Below are 17,461 nucleotides of genomic sequence, written 5' to 3' on the forward strand. Positions count from 1 at the left end.
AAAAAAATACTTTTTCAAATAGGTTTAAAATGACACGTTATTTTCAATAGAGGAATAGTGATAAAATATAATAAATACCAGGACATGTGCCACCATGAATAATCTTATATCACAGAATAAGTCATATTCCACATTCTATTCACAGTAACCATTAGAAAAAATATGGTGAAGGTTCAATAACATAAGGCATTTTTAAATTACATTTGCTCCTAAAACATTCACCTTCTCTTTTTCACTTGCCCACTACATTGCAAGAACTCTTCAGTACTTCATTTACATTCTTTATTCTATTTTCCCTGTACATTTTAATATTTCATTTATAAAGAGTTCTTTTATTCATGAAAGTAGTAGTGTAGCTTCTCTTCATTCAAGGTAACCTATTTTAGTACTGTCCCACATCAGCCTGGGTTAGAAAAAAACCCAAACATTTCAATTCACCAGAATAATGTACAGCAGATCTTACTAATGCCTAAAAGCTACATAATTTTAATTTTCTTTGAAAATTAATATAGACAAATAAAACAGCACCTATACAGGTTGGTACAATAAGCATGCCTGCATACACACAAGTCAACATGCCGGACTTATCGCTAAAACTCTCAGATTTGGCAGCTGCTAGTTTTGTTGTATTTTAATACATTTTAAATAATTATAACCCAGCTCTGTGATGCATGGCAGCTTAATTTTAAGTACCTGTTTAACAGTAAACATTGCCAATATCTCTAGCATAATCACTTGCACGCATGAAGTCCTGACATTATGGGGCTCAGTAGTTTCAAGCTGATTGCAGAATGAAGCGTTTGGAATAATAAAAAGCTAATACCTTTTAATTACACAAACATATAGTGTGCAGCAGTCTCTCCAGTCTGGGAACTGACAATGCCCACTACATTGATGGCTTGAAATTTTCAAGGCCTCACAACACCTTTGACGGTTATATACATTGCCAGTGCTCTGAAATTCCTGCCTGACAAGCTGCTGAATCTTGGTGCTGCAGTTAAAAAGTGTTCTCAACCCCTTTCTTTAAGAGGTCACTACCCCTGCAACAGAACCAAGGAACTTAGCAAGGGGCATCAAGTTGTACAGTCACGTCTGCCAAGCTTGCTGCTGGCATGGGAATCCCTCTGTTAACGGGAAGAACTGACAGCTGTAGGTGGCAATGTCTTCAGCACCTAGACCAAGGCCTTACAGAGCTTGCCTGTCAAAACTCCAGCAAAATCCCTAGCTAATGCTAAAGCTCTTCTGCCCACAGCTTACTGGATTTTCAACATGTAAAGTGTTCTGCTAATCAACATTATTTTCCTCTATATCTAAGAAACAATCACCTTCAGCAGCCCTCATCGTCTTGTTATCAGCTCCTGGAGTCTTTGCACAAAACACCACATTCATATTTCTGCACATAGCTGATAAGGTAGTTTCCTTAGCTAAACAGAAATAAAGTTGTAAACAGAGATGTCCTGACAGCATCCTGACTCAAGTGAGAATACCTGGCTTGCTTCCTAAAGTCTTGCTTCTCTAAGTCATTTTGTTGTCCCCAGAATCTCTGATGCAACTTGAGTTTCCTGGCCCATTCCTCTTACTACCCAGCCTTCTCACACTTAGCTTTAGAAATCCTTGTTTTGCAAGGCAGTCTCAACACAGAGGTGGTTTCTCTCTGCCCTTTCCTAAACCTCTTGTAGTGTTTTGAGATGCCTTTCTGACAAGACTAACAAGGTGATAGAGACTTTCTTGGACAAAAGAGTCCCTGCTCTTTGTTAAAGCGCCAGGTGAATTTTAATACTTTTGTATTCTGTCACTTTACCCTGGATTTTTGCTCCAGTGCTGAGCTGGCAAGGACATCCTATTCCTTTTTCTCTATTTGTACTCATATCCTTCAAGTTCATCAGAGATCATAAGAACATGTGCAAAAAAAAAAACCCCACCCCCAGACCAAAAAATGAGTGGCATACTGTTCACATCAGTCACCAGTGCTGTCAGGCAGCATAGCAATTTTTGTGCAAGATGGTTGACGCCAAAGTGCTTTTTGGTAATCACAGAAGTTGCAGTGGGAATACTTTGCTTCATCTATGGGACCTGGGTGATTATTTCAGGGTAAAGAAAGATCTCAACCTACTGAAAAAAAAAATAAAAAATTAACAAGCCACCAGTATATTCCTGGCAAAGCATTTTCCCAGATGCTGCCACAAACTGATGTGGGAAGAGGTCCCAATCTCCTCCAGCTCCATACATCCACACCCCTTACTCCCACTAAATGTCACTATTTCAGCAGAGCTTTCCCCTTTTGCCCCTTCATTCCCAGCTCAAAGCAATGAAAGACATCAGGGAATTTGGCTGAACCCTGTCTCTCACTTTACATTAATCCTATAGTCAGTAAGGAGAGATGCAGTGATACCTGTTCCCAATTCTTCCTGCCTTTCAACACTCTACACAGGGTAAATTAATACATAATGGTTAAAGAGAAGGTGGGTTTTATCTCTACAGCCAGAACAGTGTATTTACATCTAATCCCCATTTTCTTGAGTATATAAGTACAGATCTCATCTCTGCGAGCTCTATAGATGCAAAAGCTGGAAAGAAAGAAGTGATCTAACATAAAAAAGCAATGCTACTTAAAAAACAATATTAAATTAAACCCAATATTCTTACTTAAAAATAAGAATTTCAGAGTCAGAGCAGAGATAAATTCTACTGCAAGGACTCTCAAATTTACAGACTGCCCATTTACACAGGCCAGTATCTGCCTATTTACTCTGGAAAAGTTGTTACTTGCATAGTAATCAAGCCTATGCTTACTACAGCTGTTGCAGAGTGAATAAACCCTCTTCTCAGCTAAACAATGAGGGGGTTCAGCCAAATCAGCCATCTAAGAGCTACCAAAGCAGCAAAGACCATGTGAGGCCTGGGGAAAGAGGCCGACAGCTGAATCCAACTAGTCAGCCAAAAGCATCTCCTGGGCAGAAAGGCCACAAAAAACCCAAGAGCTTGTCTACATAAGCAGTTGTTTCTTATTAACTTCTTCTAAATCTATCATCTAAATCTATCTAAACTGAATTTCCAAGTTAAACTAATAATGCATAAGGCACAGTCTCTGGAATAAGCATGTCTACACTTGAGCTGGTTAGGAATATCTTAACCCATTGTAAGTCCATAGGCTTTATAACTTGTTTGTCCATAAAGTACAGCTGCTGGTTCAACTGCAAACCAACAATTTTTAATATCCAGTGGCAAAGCTTTCCCAGCAAGTTTCTCCTTGGACAGACACTGAGTGTTTGAGTGCAGTTGTGTAGTTCATTCCACACCACCAACAGAAATATAGTAAGGCAGTAATCATATTCCTATTTGAGCAACTCTTCCTATTGAGAGGTTCCTGCTGTCAGCTTTACTAGTCACACATTTTGCTCCAAATAAATGATGGCAAAAACTGTAACTGATGTTAGACACTCTCTGAGCCTCACTCACAAAAGAAGACAATGACTTTTCCTCATAGTCTTACAGACCCCAGGAAAGGAGAAACTTTGTGAGTGTTTCATTTGTTTTGTTTGGTTGGGGTTTTTGTGCGTGTGTGTGTGTGTGGGGGGGGGTTGGTTTTGGATATTTAGCTGGGGAGAGGGATTGTGGGTTTGGATTAGTTGGAGGGTTTGTTGGTGTTTTTTGGGGGGGAGAGAGGATTTGAGTGGCTAATGCCAAAGTGACAACTCTGAAAGAAACTATTTACTTTCTTGACTACATGCTTCAAAAGATGACAATGACTTTGTTACTATGCTTGAATGTGTAAAAATAAATGATAGTGTTGTTTGGTTTTTTTTAAGAGCATTTTTCTTGAGGAACAACAGGAGTTGTGTTCTTTAAGTTATTGTAGTTAGAGCCCTGAACCCTGCTGCTCTGAGGTTGTAATGTGAAATATCTTATGGAAAAATAAACCACTTGTGACTTGGGTGATGAAAACAGTGCAGAATAATCTAAAACATGCCCACAAACTGTTTATATTATTAGAATGCAGTGCAGACATTTGGCTAGAGCTGCAACCCCTCATTTCTCAGAATTAGCAAGCTTCAGTGTGTAATAAGGACAGCAGACTGCCTAGCCAAATAAATAATAGAAAAAAATTAAGAAAGAAACAAAAAAGCCCTCTTTTAACTAATGTTCCTAAAAGACATTCACTTGAGACAACATAGTTTTTAAGCCTCAATTTCTGAAGATCTTGGCAATAGGAAAGCATAAAAGAAAAGTAATGCAAGTTACAAATAAATCCAAAGAAAAATTATTGCAGAGATGAAGTGTATTTCTATGGAACAGAAAACAAACACATTTTTAACCACTGGTTGATGATGAAGTGTATACACAAATGAAAAACCATAACGGAAACAGCACGGTGCTGTGCAAAAACTATGACACTAATAAAAAAAATAACACGTTGCAATCAAATGTGATATGAAAGTCTTCTGTCACTAAATCCTGAAGAGGATTTAAAAATTCTGACCATATTGTTTGCAGTTTTTGTTTAAATACATAAGCAAAACTGTAAGCCTGTCATCTTAAGTTCTTCATTCAGATCCAGCTCTTCATAAATTCCACTACTCAGTGGTACATAACAGATCATTATCAAGTATTATCTAAATAAAAATTGGAATGCCAATTGGGTAGACATATTTTATCCACAAAGATGTATTACATATATTTATATAAATAATAATAAAATTGTCATTTGTAAAGATTTTTTAGTGAGGAACACAATGAGGAAAGAAATAGCAATATAATATCCATAAGCTTCAGCAGAAGTTGGACTGCTGATTCTTCTTCATGTTTCCTAGATGGTTTTTGCTCGTGCAGAATGCAGCTATACTATTCAATGTGCACACTGATGAGCATGAAAACACACCCTTGCATAATGGTCTTTGAAGTGACAATATTTACATTCTTAGTTGGAGTTTTTGTTTGTTTGGTTGGGGTTTTTTTGATTGTTTTTATGAAGTCAAATAAACTGAATCTTTTGACAAACAGCTCGAATCTTGGTCATCAAAACAAGTTATCAATGATAAACACATACCTCTGTTATGAATGATTTGGCTGTCGAGGGGTTCATTATAAGAATAGCCCGTCTCAGAGTGTCTCGGTAGCGGTTCAGTTCTTCTATTCGCATAGTGGCAAAGAGCCCCGTGATCATTTTATTGATGTTGTTTTCTACTTTCTGCAATGCTACATCCATTCCCTGCTGAGATACTTTGTCCAAAAACTCTTGTATTCCACGGATATCTAGGCAAATCAAAAGCCAAACAAGATGTTAATTAGTATGTGGAAAAAAGACAGAAACAACTGCTCAATTCATCTCACGTAAGTGTTTTGTTCAGTGTCAGGTAGACAGACCCCTTTGGGCTTTAACTTAATAGTCACTGGAGCTCCTCCTGAGCTATGCTCACAGCATTTTTTAAAGCACTAAAAGAGGAGAAATAATGGCCACACATCAGCTACTGTGCAAAGGAACCACAAGAAAACAAGCCTACAAATGTTTCTAGCATGTTTCTTAATTCATTCTTTCAATCACCAGACTTGTTCTTTATTTTTCTTAAAGCACTGACTTCCGTGTTAAAATCCATAATGAGCAGTGAAGTTATGATGACTGTATGATGACAGTACTCTCTTCTAGTGAGGTTGTTGGAGGGGGAGAGAGGTAGAAAGCAGATTATTTTATGCAACACTACGTAGTTTAATGTATCTGAGTGAAGGTTGGGGCTGTCCACTCATCCAAAAGTCTTAACGTTGTTCTAAATTGCACACCTATTTATTTCCTTCAAAACCAAAACAAAAAACCAGACATATAGTTGCAGCGGTACTGCCTGCCCTCATGTGGTACTGCCACTGCTGGTGGAATTTTACAAATTCTTCCATATCAAACTGCCCTAATTCTGAATAAATCTTTCTTTAAAAATAACTTGGAAGAATTGATCAGCAAAATACTGTATTCACCAGGCAGCTTGTAATATCTTTGATGTCCCCCCACACTGAAATGGCTAGGTATCCTTACACTGTGATGCTGGCCCTCTGAAAGGCCTTTTCCAGTAGTGAATTCCACAAGAGCAAAAAAAAAGCTATTTTTTTTTTCCTCTGCTCTTTTGAATGGCTTTATCTAAACCCCCAAACTTGAAGCTTAGATTTAAAATCATTCAATGACTTTGTAAGGCAGAGCAGGGTCTCCTTGACCTCAGGAAAATCCCTCCAACCTCAGGAAGTCCTCACTGTCTGACCCCTACACACCACTGCAGTTTCTCAGTGTTTTCTCTGAAGCTAAGTCACCAGTTCCATGATACAACTCCTCTCCCCCAGCACTTGCTCAGACCTGCTCTCCCAGGGGACATTCAGCAGGACATCCTTCTTTCTCTGCTGGTATGCCAGCCTCCCACACACCCATCCAATCTCATTCACAGGAACAAGATACAGCTTTCGAGTCAACAAAACAGACACTCTCTGACACAGACACTAGTTACGAGACTGGGGGGGGGGGAGAAGGGAGTGGGAGGAAGGAAACCAGTAACCCACTAAAGAAAGAAACTCCTCAAGAAACATTTCTTTGGCAAGAAAGGTTTCTCAGGGTTTAGGGGCATTTGTGGTTAAAACTCACCCAAAAAGTATTTCTCACATTAGAATACTGAATCTTGTCTCTCCTAGGTGTGTGGTGTTGAATCCCATCCCTGGGGGGTGCAGTTTCTGCTCTGCTTCCTTCCTACATCCTTGGTGCTCTGCCAGTCCCTTGCCTTCTAGGGGAATGGTCAGACCTGAGGCCACAAGCTGATCATGTGTCTTTCTTCATGAAACATTGTATATCTGAGAAAGCTTCCAACTAGATATTCATAATGGCTTGGCTACTCTGAGATCTTTTATTCTCACCTATCATCTTTCCTACTCCCTGCCCTTATACTTGGGGAGGGACACATGGAGGGAGGCTCTAATCCTAACATAGAATGAATAAACATGGAATGAAGAATCTCAAAAGGGTTCATACTACTGGAAGCACCTTAGATGCAGTTGGCATATGATGTGAGAGGCCAGCAAAATCTGGAAAATCAGACTGAAAGTAGACTGGAGGAATGCTTAAGCACAATAGACTGTAAGCCCTAGAAGAGATATTACATGAACAGCCATAAACTCTATCAGGAAAGAACTTCTGGCTTGCCCTTAGGGTGGTCTATTTTTTAGGTGATACAAGTGACATGGTGTTGTGGTTTAAACCCATCCAGACAGCTTGTTAACTCACTTCCCCTCCTTCTTGCCCTCCCCCTACTCTCGGAGGGATGGAGAGGAGAATCAAAAAGAATGCAACTCCCACGGGTTGAGATAAGAACAGTTTAGTAACTAAGGTATAACACAAATCACTACTGCTGCCACCAATAATAGTAATGATAAAGGAAATAACAAGGGAAGAGAATACAACACCCCATCACCAGGCGACCGATAACTTGCTCCCCCCAGCCCGACCAAGCACCGACCGATACCTCCTCCAACCCTGCAGTCCAATCTAGCCCTTCCGGGTAACTCCCAGTTACATCCTGGGCATGACGTGCTGTGGTATGGAATACCTCTTTGGTCAGTTTGAGTCAGGTGTCCTGTCTCTGCTTCCTCCCGGCCTCCCCTCCTCTCTGGCAGAGCATGAGGCTCACAAAGTCCTTGGCCAAACCAAAACATCATTGTTTTTCAGCTCTGTTCCCAGCTGAAAGTCAAAACACAGCCCTGCACCAGCTACCAAGAAAGAGAAAAATGACTGCCACTGCTAAACCCAGGACACATGGCACTGGTACATTGGGATAACAGCTCAGGGTAACCGCAGGACAAGCCACAGAGAACAGGGGAGCATGTAGCTATTGTTTACTTTATCAGGATTGCAGTAGCTACCTTCTCAGGGGGTACACTGACAGGTAACAGCTTTTAGGAGAACTAAAGATCATTTTAAGACCAGAGGAAATAATTAAAATATCCCAGCTATATCTTTTTGCCAACTTTGCTGGAAAAACTGCAGCAGAACTAAATTTAAGCTTTCCACTTTTCCAAGCCCAGTGAATACTCTTTTTACAAAGTTACACATTTGAGGATTTGGGAGGGCCCAACATACTCTGAAACTTTAAAGGTTCTGACAAACACCAGTGATCTTAGCATTTGACATCAGGTTAAGGCAAAATAAGATATCTGGGTAGTTCTGTGTTTCACAGAAGTCCAACCAGTCCTATCAAAAAGATCTGAGGCTTAGACATTCACACTCTGATTAGCTGATTTCCAGCCACAAAGAGTTCCGTAAGGAAAACTAAGTTCAGTCTCCACAGAAAACACCCTGCCTGTCTGCCCAGGAGAGATGTACTCACTAGAGAGTGTTACGGATAGCCATCCTCCTTCAACACCAGATCACTGAGATACTTCAAATTACAGAGAAATAACCATGCAAGAACTTATAACCAAGCAGTTAACAAAAAATAGCAACAACTAACAACAGGGTTAGCCTTGGAAGTTGGACTGCCACAATCAGAAAGTTGGGTCTCTTATCTAAGTGCTCTAAAATGCCATGAACTGGAAAGAAATGGTATTTTAGGCATTTAAGATATTTTAGGCATTCAGCACTGCAACCCCATTCTTCAGACACTGCTGAAATATCAGTATTACCGAACACTTGAAGAATAGTTTAAACATGAATAAAATACATGCTTACCCTAAAAATAAAGTTCCATAAGAGAATCAGATACTAATTGCAGCTTCTATTTAATATCTAAATCAGGAAAATTAAATTCAGTCTAATCAGAGATGTTAGATTTTTTTGGCACTTTAAATACCAACAAGATTATTTGAACTGCTACAAATACGCCTAGATTTATGCAAATGATAAAATAACTTCTTTTCACTTTAACCCCTTCATTCTAATGTTCCTGAGGCTCACTACTCAATTACTCAACACCTAGACAAATGGAAAAAAAACCTGGGTAAAACTCATAAATTGGAGTCAAAATCCCAAGTTTTATGTGTCCTTTCAAAACAGGATTATTTGACCTGAATTTATAAGCAGACTGGAGTTATTGTTTGATATCCTGCATAATCTCTGCTGTCCCAGAAGACAGATTATGGGATCAAATGACTTTTTTTTCCACAAATATCTGCAAATATAAACAATGCAACATTTCTATTGAATCTTCACCAAATGAAGGGGCAAAAGGGACAGAGTTCTGATAGCATTATATAATTCTACATTTATCATCACTCGTACCAACAGTATGGTATCAGTATAATACACGTTTAGGAAATGGACACAATTCTAATGGAAAATATATCAGACCATTCATAAAACTTTTTTACTAATTCTGTCTTTGGCACTGATACAACACAAAGCTGTGGGCAGGAATAAATGCATACTTCATGTCTACCCCATCTTATCCAGTAGAAGAATGAAGGTTTTGGAATGCTCACCTACTGCTATGAACCAGCAGAGAGCACATATAAAACACCCTGCTATTTAAATGCTATTTAAATCATGATAGTGCTTCCAATATTTCAGCAGCAAGTCACTAGCAATGATCATATTCAAAGTGTATGCCAAAGAACAGATGCTGCCACTGAATGGGCAGCATTATCTTTCCTGTGTGGATTGTCTGAAAGTGGCACGTATCCACAGTGCACTGTGGAATCATCTTTCTAATAGATAAACTCCTTCTGCAGAAAAATCTGGCAAGCAACCTGTGTCACAGATGGCTCTGCTGCAGAGACACAGGACTGCTCATGTCTGGAACACAGGTGTTTCTCGCCCTGAATTTGCTCGCCAAACTGCTGCCCAGCCAGAAGACGCATTTTTATTTTCTATTTAAATCAGATGAGTCACAGTCATTTCCAGAAACACAGAAGAGCTGCCCATTATCACCAGTATTAATTATACTCCTTGCTGATGAAAGCCAAAGTTACCATATAGAGATAGACCAATGCAAGAGCCAGAGTTGCTGAAGTCTCCTCCCAACTCAGCGTCACTACTGATTAGTACTACGTTTTCTTTTTTTTTTCACTGTAAAGCCATCACTTTCACTCTACATGTGTGTGCACAAGAACGCAATACCATTCTGCAGTCAGATACTCAGCATCAGCTATAGGGCTAAAACAGACTGAAAATTTAAAAGAAACATTACAAACATTCTCTTCTGAACCAAAACTGTGGCTGATTTAAGTGACTGTGAAGTTGGCTTGGAAAGTGCAAGAAACGAAGGGCAAGGCAAGCAAAATTTATCAAAGGTTTTGTTGGAAATTGCCTTCCCTGACTACCCATACATAACTATGCCACAACAAGGCAGAGGTCTGTATGAAGGCTTTATGGTCTACACTGCTGGTGCACAGAAGGTTCAACACTGGATGCATCAGACTGGCTGCAGCCACAGCTAAGGTGTGTGAAAAGAGCATCCTGCATGGGTGAGCACAAGGCCTCCTAAGCTCTCAAGACCCGACTGATACATTCAAACGCAGGTACTCAGCATAATACTAGGCAAGCTGAGATCTGAGTCAGGTGCCAGCTTTACTACAGATTTACCATTACTGTGTTAGTTATTATGGAACTAACCTAAGGAAGAACTTAGGAAATAAAGTATAAATCAAATCAAATGCAAGCATCTAAAGTCACACTGCCTTTTCATCAAGCAAGTTTTCAATATTGGAGAAAACACAAGAAACAAGTATCTTAAATGCTGTTGTAGAGCATACTCAGGGCAGAGCCAAGCATCCTTCACTGGCTACAGGTCCTATACCTAAATCTCCTTAAATGACCAACCCAGCAGCAACACTCAAACCTCACCTAAGACAAACATTTGCACTGTTTACTGGAAAGTTCAGTAGCTGTGAGGCAGAAAATATGCACAGTCAGGTGGCAGGGAAAAGAAGCCAGTATTTTCAGATTGGGAGGATTTAAAATCTGCAGCTTTCCTCAATACCGGATTACAGGAGAAATTATGTCTTTTCTCTCTTTTCATCGAGGTCTTTAACTGGCATATATGACTTCCATGACCTCATCTTAGCATAAAAAACCCCTAAAAGTAGTTCTTCCACAAGGGTTTCTTTTTAATCACTTGATCAGATTTTCCTCGCATTTCTTCTCTCTGGTCCTACCTAACTTTCCTTTGCCATCTCTGTTTCTATGCAAAGGAATATAAAAATTCAGAGGGAGCAAGTCCCCTAAATCCATCTCGGGGAAAGCCTAATGATCATGATAGCCTAGAACAAAATATGCTGGGGTTCAGACATGTCATATAGAAAAAACAGTATATATATATGCATACAGATTTTATAACCTGTACAAAAAGAGCAGCAAATCTTAAATAAACTCACATGCTGAGTACCTCTTATACTCTGATTAAAAATGAGAAATCTAAAAGTTAGAAGTAGATGCAAAGTTTCTAAAAAATTTTTAAATCACACTATGGCCAGGAGAAGAAAAAGAGGGCACTCTTCACCATCAGTAATGAATTAATCCATCCACCTCTATCACTGTATTCCATCTAAATTACAAGGCACTCAACTCAGCACTTTGGTTATCTCAACCCTGGTTTACAGTCATTAGCTCTTCCTCCATCTGATACTATTTCAGATCTGTGAACATTTTCCTCACAGTATCCAGAAGATTCAGCTGTGGCAGTAAAGGTGAATGCACCTGTCATAAATATTCACTGGCTGATTTATACAAAAGAACACTTTATTTGCACAGTTGACGAGAAAAGCCACTGTATAACAAATGACACTGTTCAAATTCTTATCAAGGAAGCTTTATAAGTCTAGCACATTGATTCTTTTTTACACAATGATGGTTAACATGACAGCAATTGTTAATTATGAAAATGCACTGTACACAAGGGAGATGTGCAGCTCTAGCCAGATTCTGACAGTGCCAGTGCTCTGTTTAAAGCCTTGAGCAAAGTGTTTGCATTCCTGTGCACATGTTGATATTTATTAACACGATTAAGATCGACACTGAGAAAAACAACAATTTAGCACGATGACTCAATAACAGTCCATACTGCTTTCACAGCAGTGGGATTCCTTCTCATTAGTCAGCGTATATGTAATTCAGTGAGCCTCCAAAGCAAAACAAAGACATTAAAAAACCCCCAAATCTACATAGCTTTCATATTAACATGTGGGAATTGAGAGAGAGCAGTTACCTGAACTGTTTCAGCTGGAAAATCTAGGTTCAGAGAGTATAGCAGCAGTTCAAACTTATATGTAAATTCAAGCTCAAATGTTTAATTATATATGAAATCCTCATATAATTAAAAATTCTGGAACCTAACAAGTGGGGATGACATTTACTGAGGGAAACTGAAAGTTTGTACATGGGAAGTATGACTGGTTTCCACATCCCTTGCTTGCAATTTTCTGAAATTTCACACACTGAAAAAAAAAAAAGAGAGAGAGAGACAACAAATTTTCTCAAATTTCTTAGCATCATCCAACTGAGAAAAAGGAAGAAAAATATACTTTACATTGTTCTATTCCAAACCATACTAAACCCAAGTAAACTTAATTTTGTTTGCTATGAACTATGGTGGCACTACTGAAATATCTATGTAATCCTTATTTTAATGGATCATCCAAGTGTCTTTTACATTAGCTTTTTGTTTCATGCCATATGTCAGTCATTAGAGATTACCCTTTAAATATGAAAAATCAATACAGATTGTCTCAAGTAGCTGAATCAATGTTGGGGGGAGACAGTTTTCAAATCATGCAAGACTAAGTTTCCAACCTTACTGGTGATGACACACGATTGTTCCTTTGACTTTCTTGTTTTTAACTCAAAGAAGGAAAAAAACCCACCCGAAAGGATGAAAACGATAAATCAAATTGAATCTAGAACTAATCCTTAAGAGTATCAGCTGCTACCTTAGCTTCTTGGAAATAGAAAGGGAGTCAGACTGTGATTACCCCTCACTCGTGAAGGTCGACAAGGCAATATATTCTATAATCACACAATTTTGACTGCGTAACCTGCTTTCCATCTCTTCATTCAATTTCTTCTTTACTATAGTTTGCAACAGGGATTTCCAAAAGGTTTCTAGGAGTTGTCTTTGAGCAAAACAACCTCTTGCAGAGAAATAAATTTTCCCTGCTTAGTGCCTCCAATGATAATGGTTTAGAACGTTGTGCTGTTTACCTTCAGCATTTACTCTCTTTAAAATCACGCCAAACTTGAAAAATTGTACTTAAATCCTATACGACTATACAACAGAGCTCTATACCTCTGCCTGGATATATACCTTTGTTTAATAACAAGTAATCTATACTTCTGTCTGTATGATACATCAACTCTCCCTGCAATCACCACTGCTCCCTGTTGGTTTTCATAAGCATGAGGAACTATATACCCCTTTCCAAGGAGGTGGCGAGGAACAGTGAAGTAAGTGTCGTTCCAATTTAGTATATGTGCTGCCAAAGTGAGCACTTGCAGACCTTCTGTCCTTGCAGACATTCTGGTAATAAAACCAGTGTTACTATGTGTGTTAAAATTTATTTCAGACAAATTGTTCTCTGTGTGTCCTTTTGCTCCATAATATTTTCAGCTGATTAAAAATTTATACTAAAGAAACAGGAATATGAGTGGACTGATGCTGTGAAGAGCATAAGCCATGAAAGCCATGTTGATAAACTAGGATTTAGAAATACTGTAATAAATATTTTCTAGCTTTTTCCTGTCTGTGTTTCTTCTTTTTCTTGACTGGTTAGAACTCTCAGAGAGAAATTTTCTTTTTCAATTTATGATACTACCTGGCATTTATGACGCTATTATGCCTAACTCATGCCTTTTTGCCAATGGGGGTATAATTTCCTCCATTAAACGTGCAAAGTACTTTGTTCAATAGTTTCTTCATTTGATAACTGTTAATTTATTTAGCTGCCAAAATATCAGCTTACAAAATCCATTTTTATACTTCTAAGAAGATTTTAAAACAATGCCTTGAGAGTTGAAAACTAATTAGCAATCTCTAGTGGAGCTCAGTACAAGGTTTAGGTGTTCAAAAATCTTCAAATAAGTCACTTTTCATCTGACATCTGCAGACTGTGCATATATATGAAAGAAACCTCATCTCTCTGCAAAACCTTGAGACAGCACCTCCTTTACAGCAATTACCCATTACACAGATATTAGAACATCTACAGTTTTATTTTGACCTCGGGACTCTAATTCTAGATATAATAAAAAATTTGGTCTACCTTCCTTACTAACACAACACAGAGAGCTGTCAGGCTAAGCCCTTGAATACTTTAACCATTCCATCCTTAAAGACAGCAGCATAAACAAATGGCAAACACTCTTACCTTTCTACATATTCACTTGTATTCTGGAATGCATTTCCCCAACTATTATGTGGTTAAAAAGCAGAAACATGGCCATTGTTCCATTAGAGAAATTTTATAGAATAGTTGTTATCTCAGAAGTTGGATAACTCTAGGGTCAACCAAAACACGTATTCAATTTCCAGTGGTAATGTCAGCCAGCAAAAGCAAGTTGTTATAAAGGTTTCACAAACAATTACATCACAAGTTATCAGCTAAGAGACACACTGAAGTTACACAAATGAAAAATACATATTCCTTTCCCTACATGGATGACAGAATAAATACTAATAAAAAAAAGTTTGATAATAAGCTTGAATTAATTATATGTTTATTGAGACACAGTGAAGTAAATGAGTATGGGAAGTTGGCAAAGAGCCAGATGAGTAATAAACAGTTTTAAGACTGTCTGGAGACAGACTTGAGAATATTATAGTCATTAGGCAGCTGAAAACAGCCCCAGGGTAATTATAAGCATTTGCAATCGATTAAAGAGATCATGATTCTTTTATGAATCTTTATTAAACTTGCATTAAGACTTTAAATTATTTGAAAATGTTATGTTTTCAAACACATCTTTGTCAGTGGTCATTGTATATATGGAAAATGTGTGTGCAGGAAAGTGTCAGTGGAAGTACTTAACATCATAGTATGGTTTGAGTTGAAAGGGACCTTAAAGACCATCTAGTTCTAACCCCGCTGCCATGGACAGGGATACCTTCCAGTAGACCAGGTTGCTTAAAGCCCTGTCCAGCCTGGGCTTAAACACTGCCAGGGATGGAACATTCACAACTTCTTTGGGTACCCTCCACAGTAAAGAACTTCTTCCTAATATCTAATCTAAACCTACCCTCTTTCAGATTAAAACCATTCCTCCATGTCTTATCACTACTTGCTCCTATAAAAAGCCCCTCTCCAGCTTCCTTGTAAGCCTCCTTTATGTACTGGAATGCTGCTCTAAAGGTCTCCCTGAAGCCTTGCTGTTGACCGTAACTCTCTGAGCCAACCAGCCAATTCCTTATCCACCAAGTGGTTCATCCATCAAATCCACACCTCTCCAATTAAGAGACAAGGATGTTGTGTAACAGTGTCAAATGCCTTGCACAAGACCAGGTAGATAACATCAGTTGCTCTTCCCTTATCCACCAATTACTTACTCTACATATTTTTTAAAGGAGATACTACGAGTTTAGGGCCCATAAGTACAGATGGGCATCATCTTAGAACATCAGCCCTCTTACTAAACAGGGGCCAGCCTCTCTGCAAGCAGCTCAGTCATTTGAGTTTCAGGTAAAATCTCTTTTCCAGGATTACTAAAGAACAATACTCTTAATGCTATAGCACTATATGTAATTCATTTGAAAACAACCACCTTCCTGGGGCAGGGATGGGGAAAATGGTCTCTTTTATCTTCTTAGTTTCACAGACACCTTTACTCAGGCTGGAATCCTCAGGAATACAGAAGATCTCACTGCTCTCATCCTTGAGATTGTATTTTGTGCTTTTCTCCAAAATATTCCCTCAGATTGATCTTGAGACATCTTTTTAGTGATGTGACCAGGTACCTTACACCACTGCCCTCATCCTTTACTGTTGCACAAATAATCTGAAGCCCGTGTATGCTGAAGGGCAAAAGGCAAGTTCCATGAGCAAGTTTTGAGAGACACATGCATTCTAAACCCCTTCCTAGTGCTAACCTCCTCCCTTTCAGTGAATTTTTCAATCACTACTTCAACCTCCATTTGCTATCGGAATGCCTCACAGAGCAAATTCCCTTCATAGCCTTTATGCTGGTTACGTTTCTTTTCTTCACAAAAGTTAAATTTCCATCTAAGAGAATGACAAATATCCATTGCCAAATATACATAGTATTAGCAAGAAGGGCAAAAAATTGTAAGCAAAGATAGCTTAGTCCCAGAATCAGTAAATAGCCCATAAACCAACTGATGGTTGCATATCAAAGGCACACTGGGCTGAAAAACATAAGGTTAGGACAGAAATTGGACAGACAAGTGGGGTTTCATAACTTTTTTTTTTCATATATATAAAATACAGAGGGGTTTTAAGATATTACTGCCATCACTATGAAAGAGAATAGGAAATAAGACAAAAATCATTCTCCAGAAGCAGTCTAATTCCCCCAGCCTTTCTAGAGAAAGTGTAGGATTTTTCTATCTGCTCTGCAACCAACAAAACATTAAAAATTCATGTTTTCAAACATCTAGGGTTTCTCCCTTTCATCTTAGAGATGCAGAGATCCCAACACTGCAAATTGCACTAAATTCACGATTACGTTCTTGCAATGATTGACTGGTTTCTTCATAACAAATTTACCACTACAGAAAAGTACCTACGCATTCCTGGAAAATGCAGTGAACTGAAAACTGCCTGAAGACTAAGACAGAAATTGCAAAAGCTTGCCCCTTGTTGATAAACCACAGAGATAAAAACCAACAGTATGCTGGGATTCTAGGTCAATTACACTGCTTATATAGCCCTGGCTCGCACATTCACATCTCAAATAACTTTAGTTTTCCTCTGCAATTGAACGTCTAAGGGTCTTTTTTACAATACTGTTTGGGGACTGACCCTTGACAAATGCCAGCCCATGGATGAGGCTTTTTCAAACTGTGCTTTAATTTCTTTGAATTTGAAATAATAAGGTAAAAATGTAATATAGATTGGCAAAGCTCACTCAAAATGTTTACAGATGTCATTGGCTCTTCTTACAAACCTAAACTCTGCAGTTTCCAAAGGTATAAGTTATATATTTATACTGCACAGTCTGAAAATGCCTTCACTGAAGAGAGCGCTGATGGTCCTAAGGAAGAGTTCGGAGACTCAGAGGAAGGACTGCCCAGTCTTCACACTTGCTTTTAAGAAGGAGACAGTTACCCTCTGCATCACATGACTGTACAGTTTGAGCTGAGCAGTCAAGAATGAAGACAGTAAGAGCCAATTTGGCTGCTGAAATGAAGTAAATGTGGCTTGTAGATATTGTGCAGATAGTAATTTTAATAGCAGGTTGAGAACAGCATCAATCTACCGCATAATTTTGCTGCATTTCATGCCACTTACTTCTTAACTCTGTGAGAAGGCTTAATGGCATTTGAAGAAGCACAGAATT

At 38.6% G+C, this 17,461-nt stretch overlaps 1 protein-coding gene across 1 annotated transcript in view; it reads right to left on the reverse strand.

Annotated features, from left to right (window-relative positions):
* The window catches only part of GRID2 (glutamate ionotropic receptor delta type subunit 2), a 581,701-nt gene that overhangs the window by 282,306 nt on the left and 281,934 nt on the right, over window positions 1-17,461 (reverse strand). The window contains exon 3 of the mRNA XM_061360976.1: window positions 5,048-5,253. Coding sequence (XP_061216960.1) covers window positions 5,048-5,253 — 206 coding nt within the window. The remainder of the gene's footprint in view (window positions 1-5,047; window positions 5,254-17,461) is intronic.

This window comes from Neopsephotus bourkii, unplaced genomic scaffold (genome assembly GCF_033783945.1).
Source record: "Neopsephotus bourkii isolate Nb327-2 ecotype Australia unplaced genomic scaffold, CSIRO-AGI_Nbou_v1 NB_1037, whole genome shotgun sequence".
Classification (NCBI taxonomy): Eukaryota; Metazoa; Chordata; class Aves; order Psittaciformes; family Psittacidae; genus Neopsephotus; species Neopsephotus bourkii.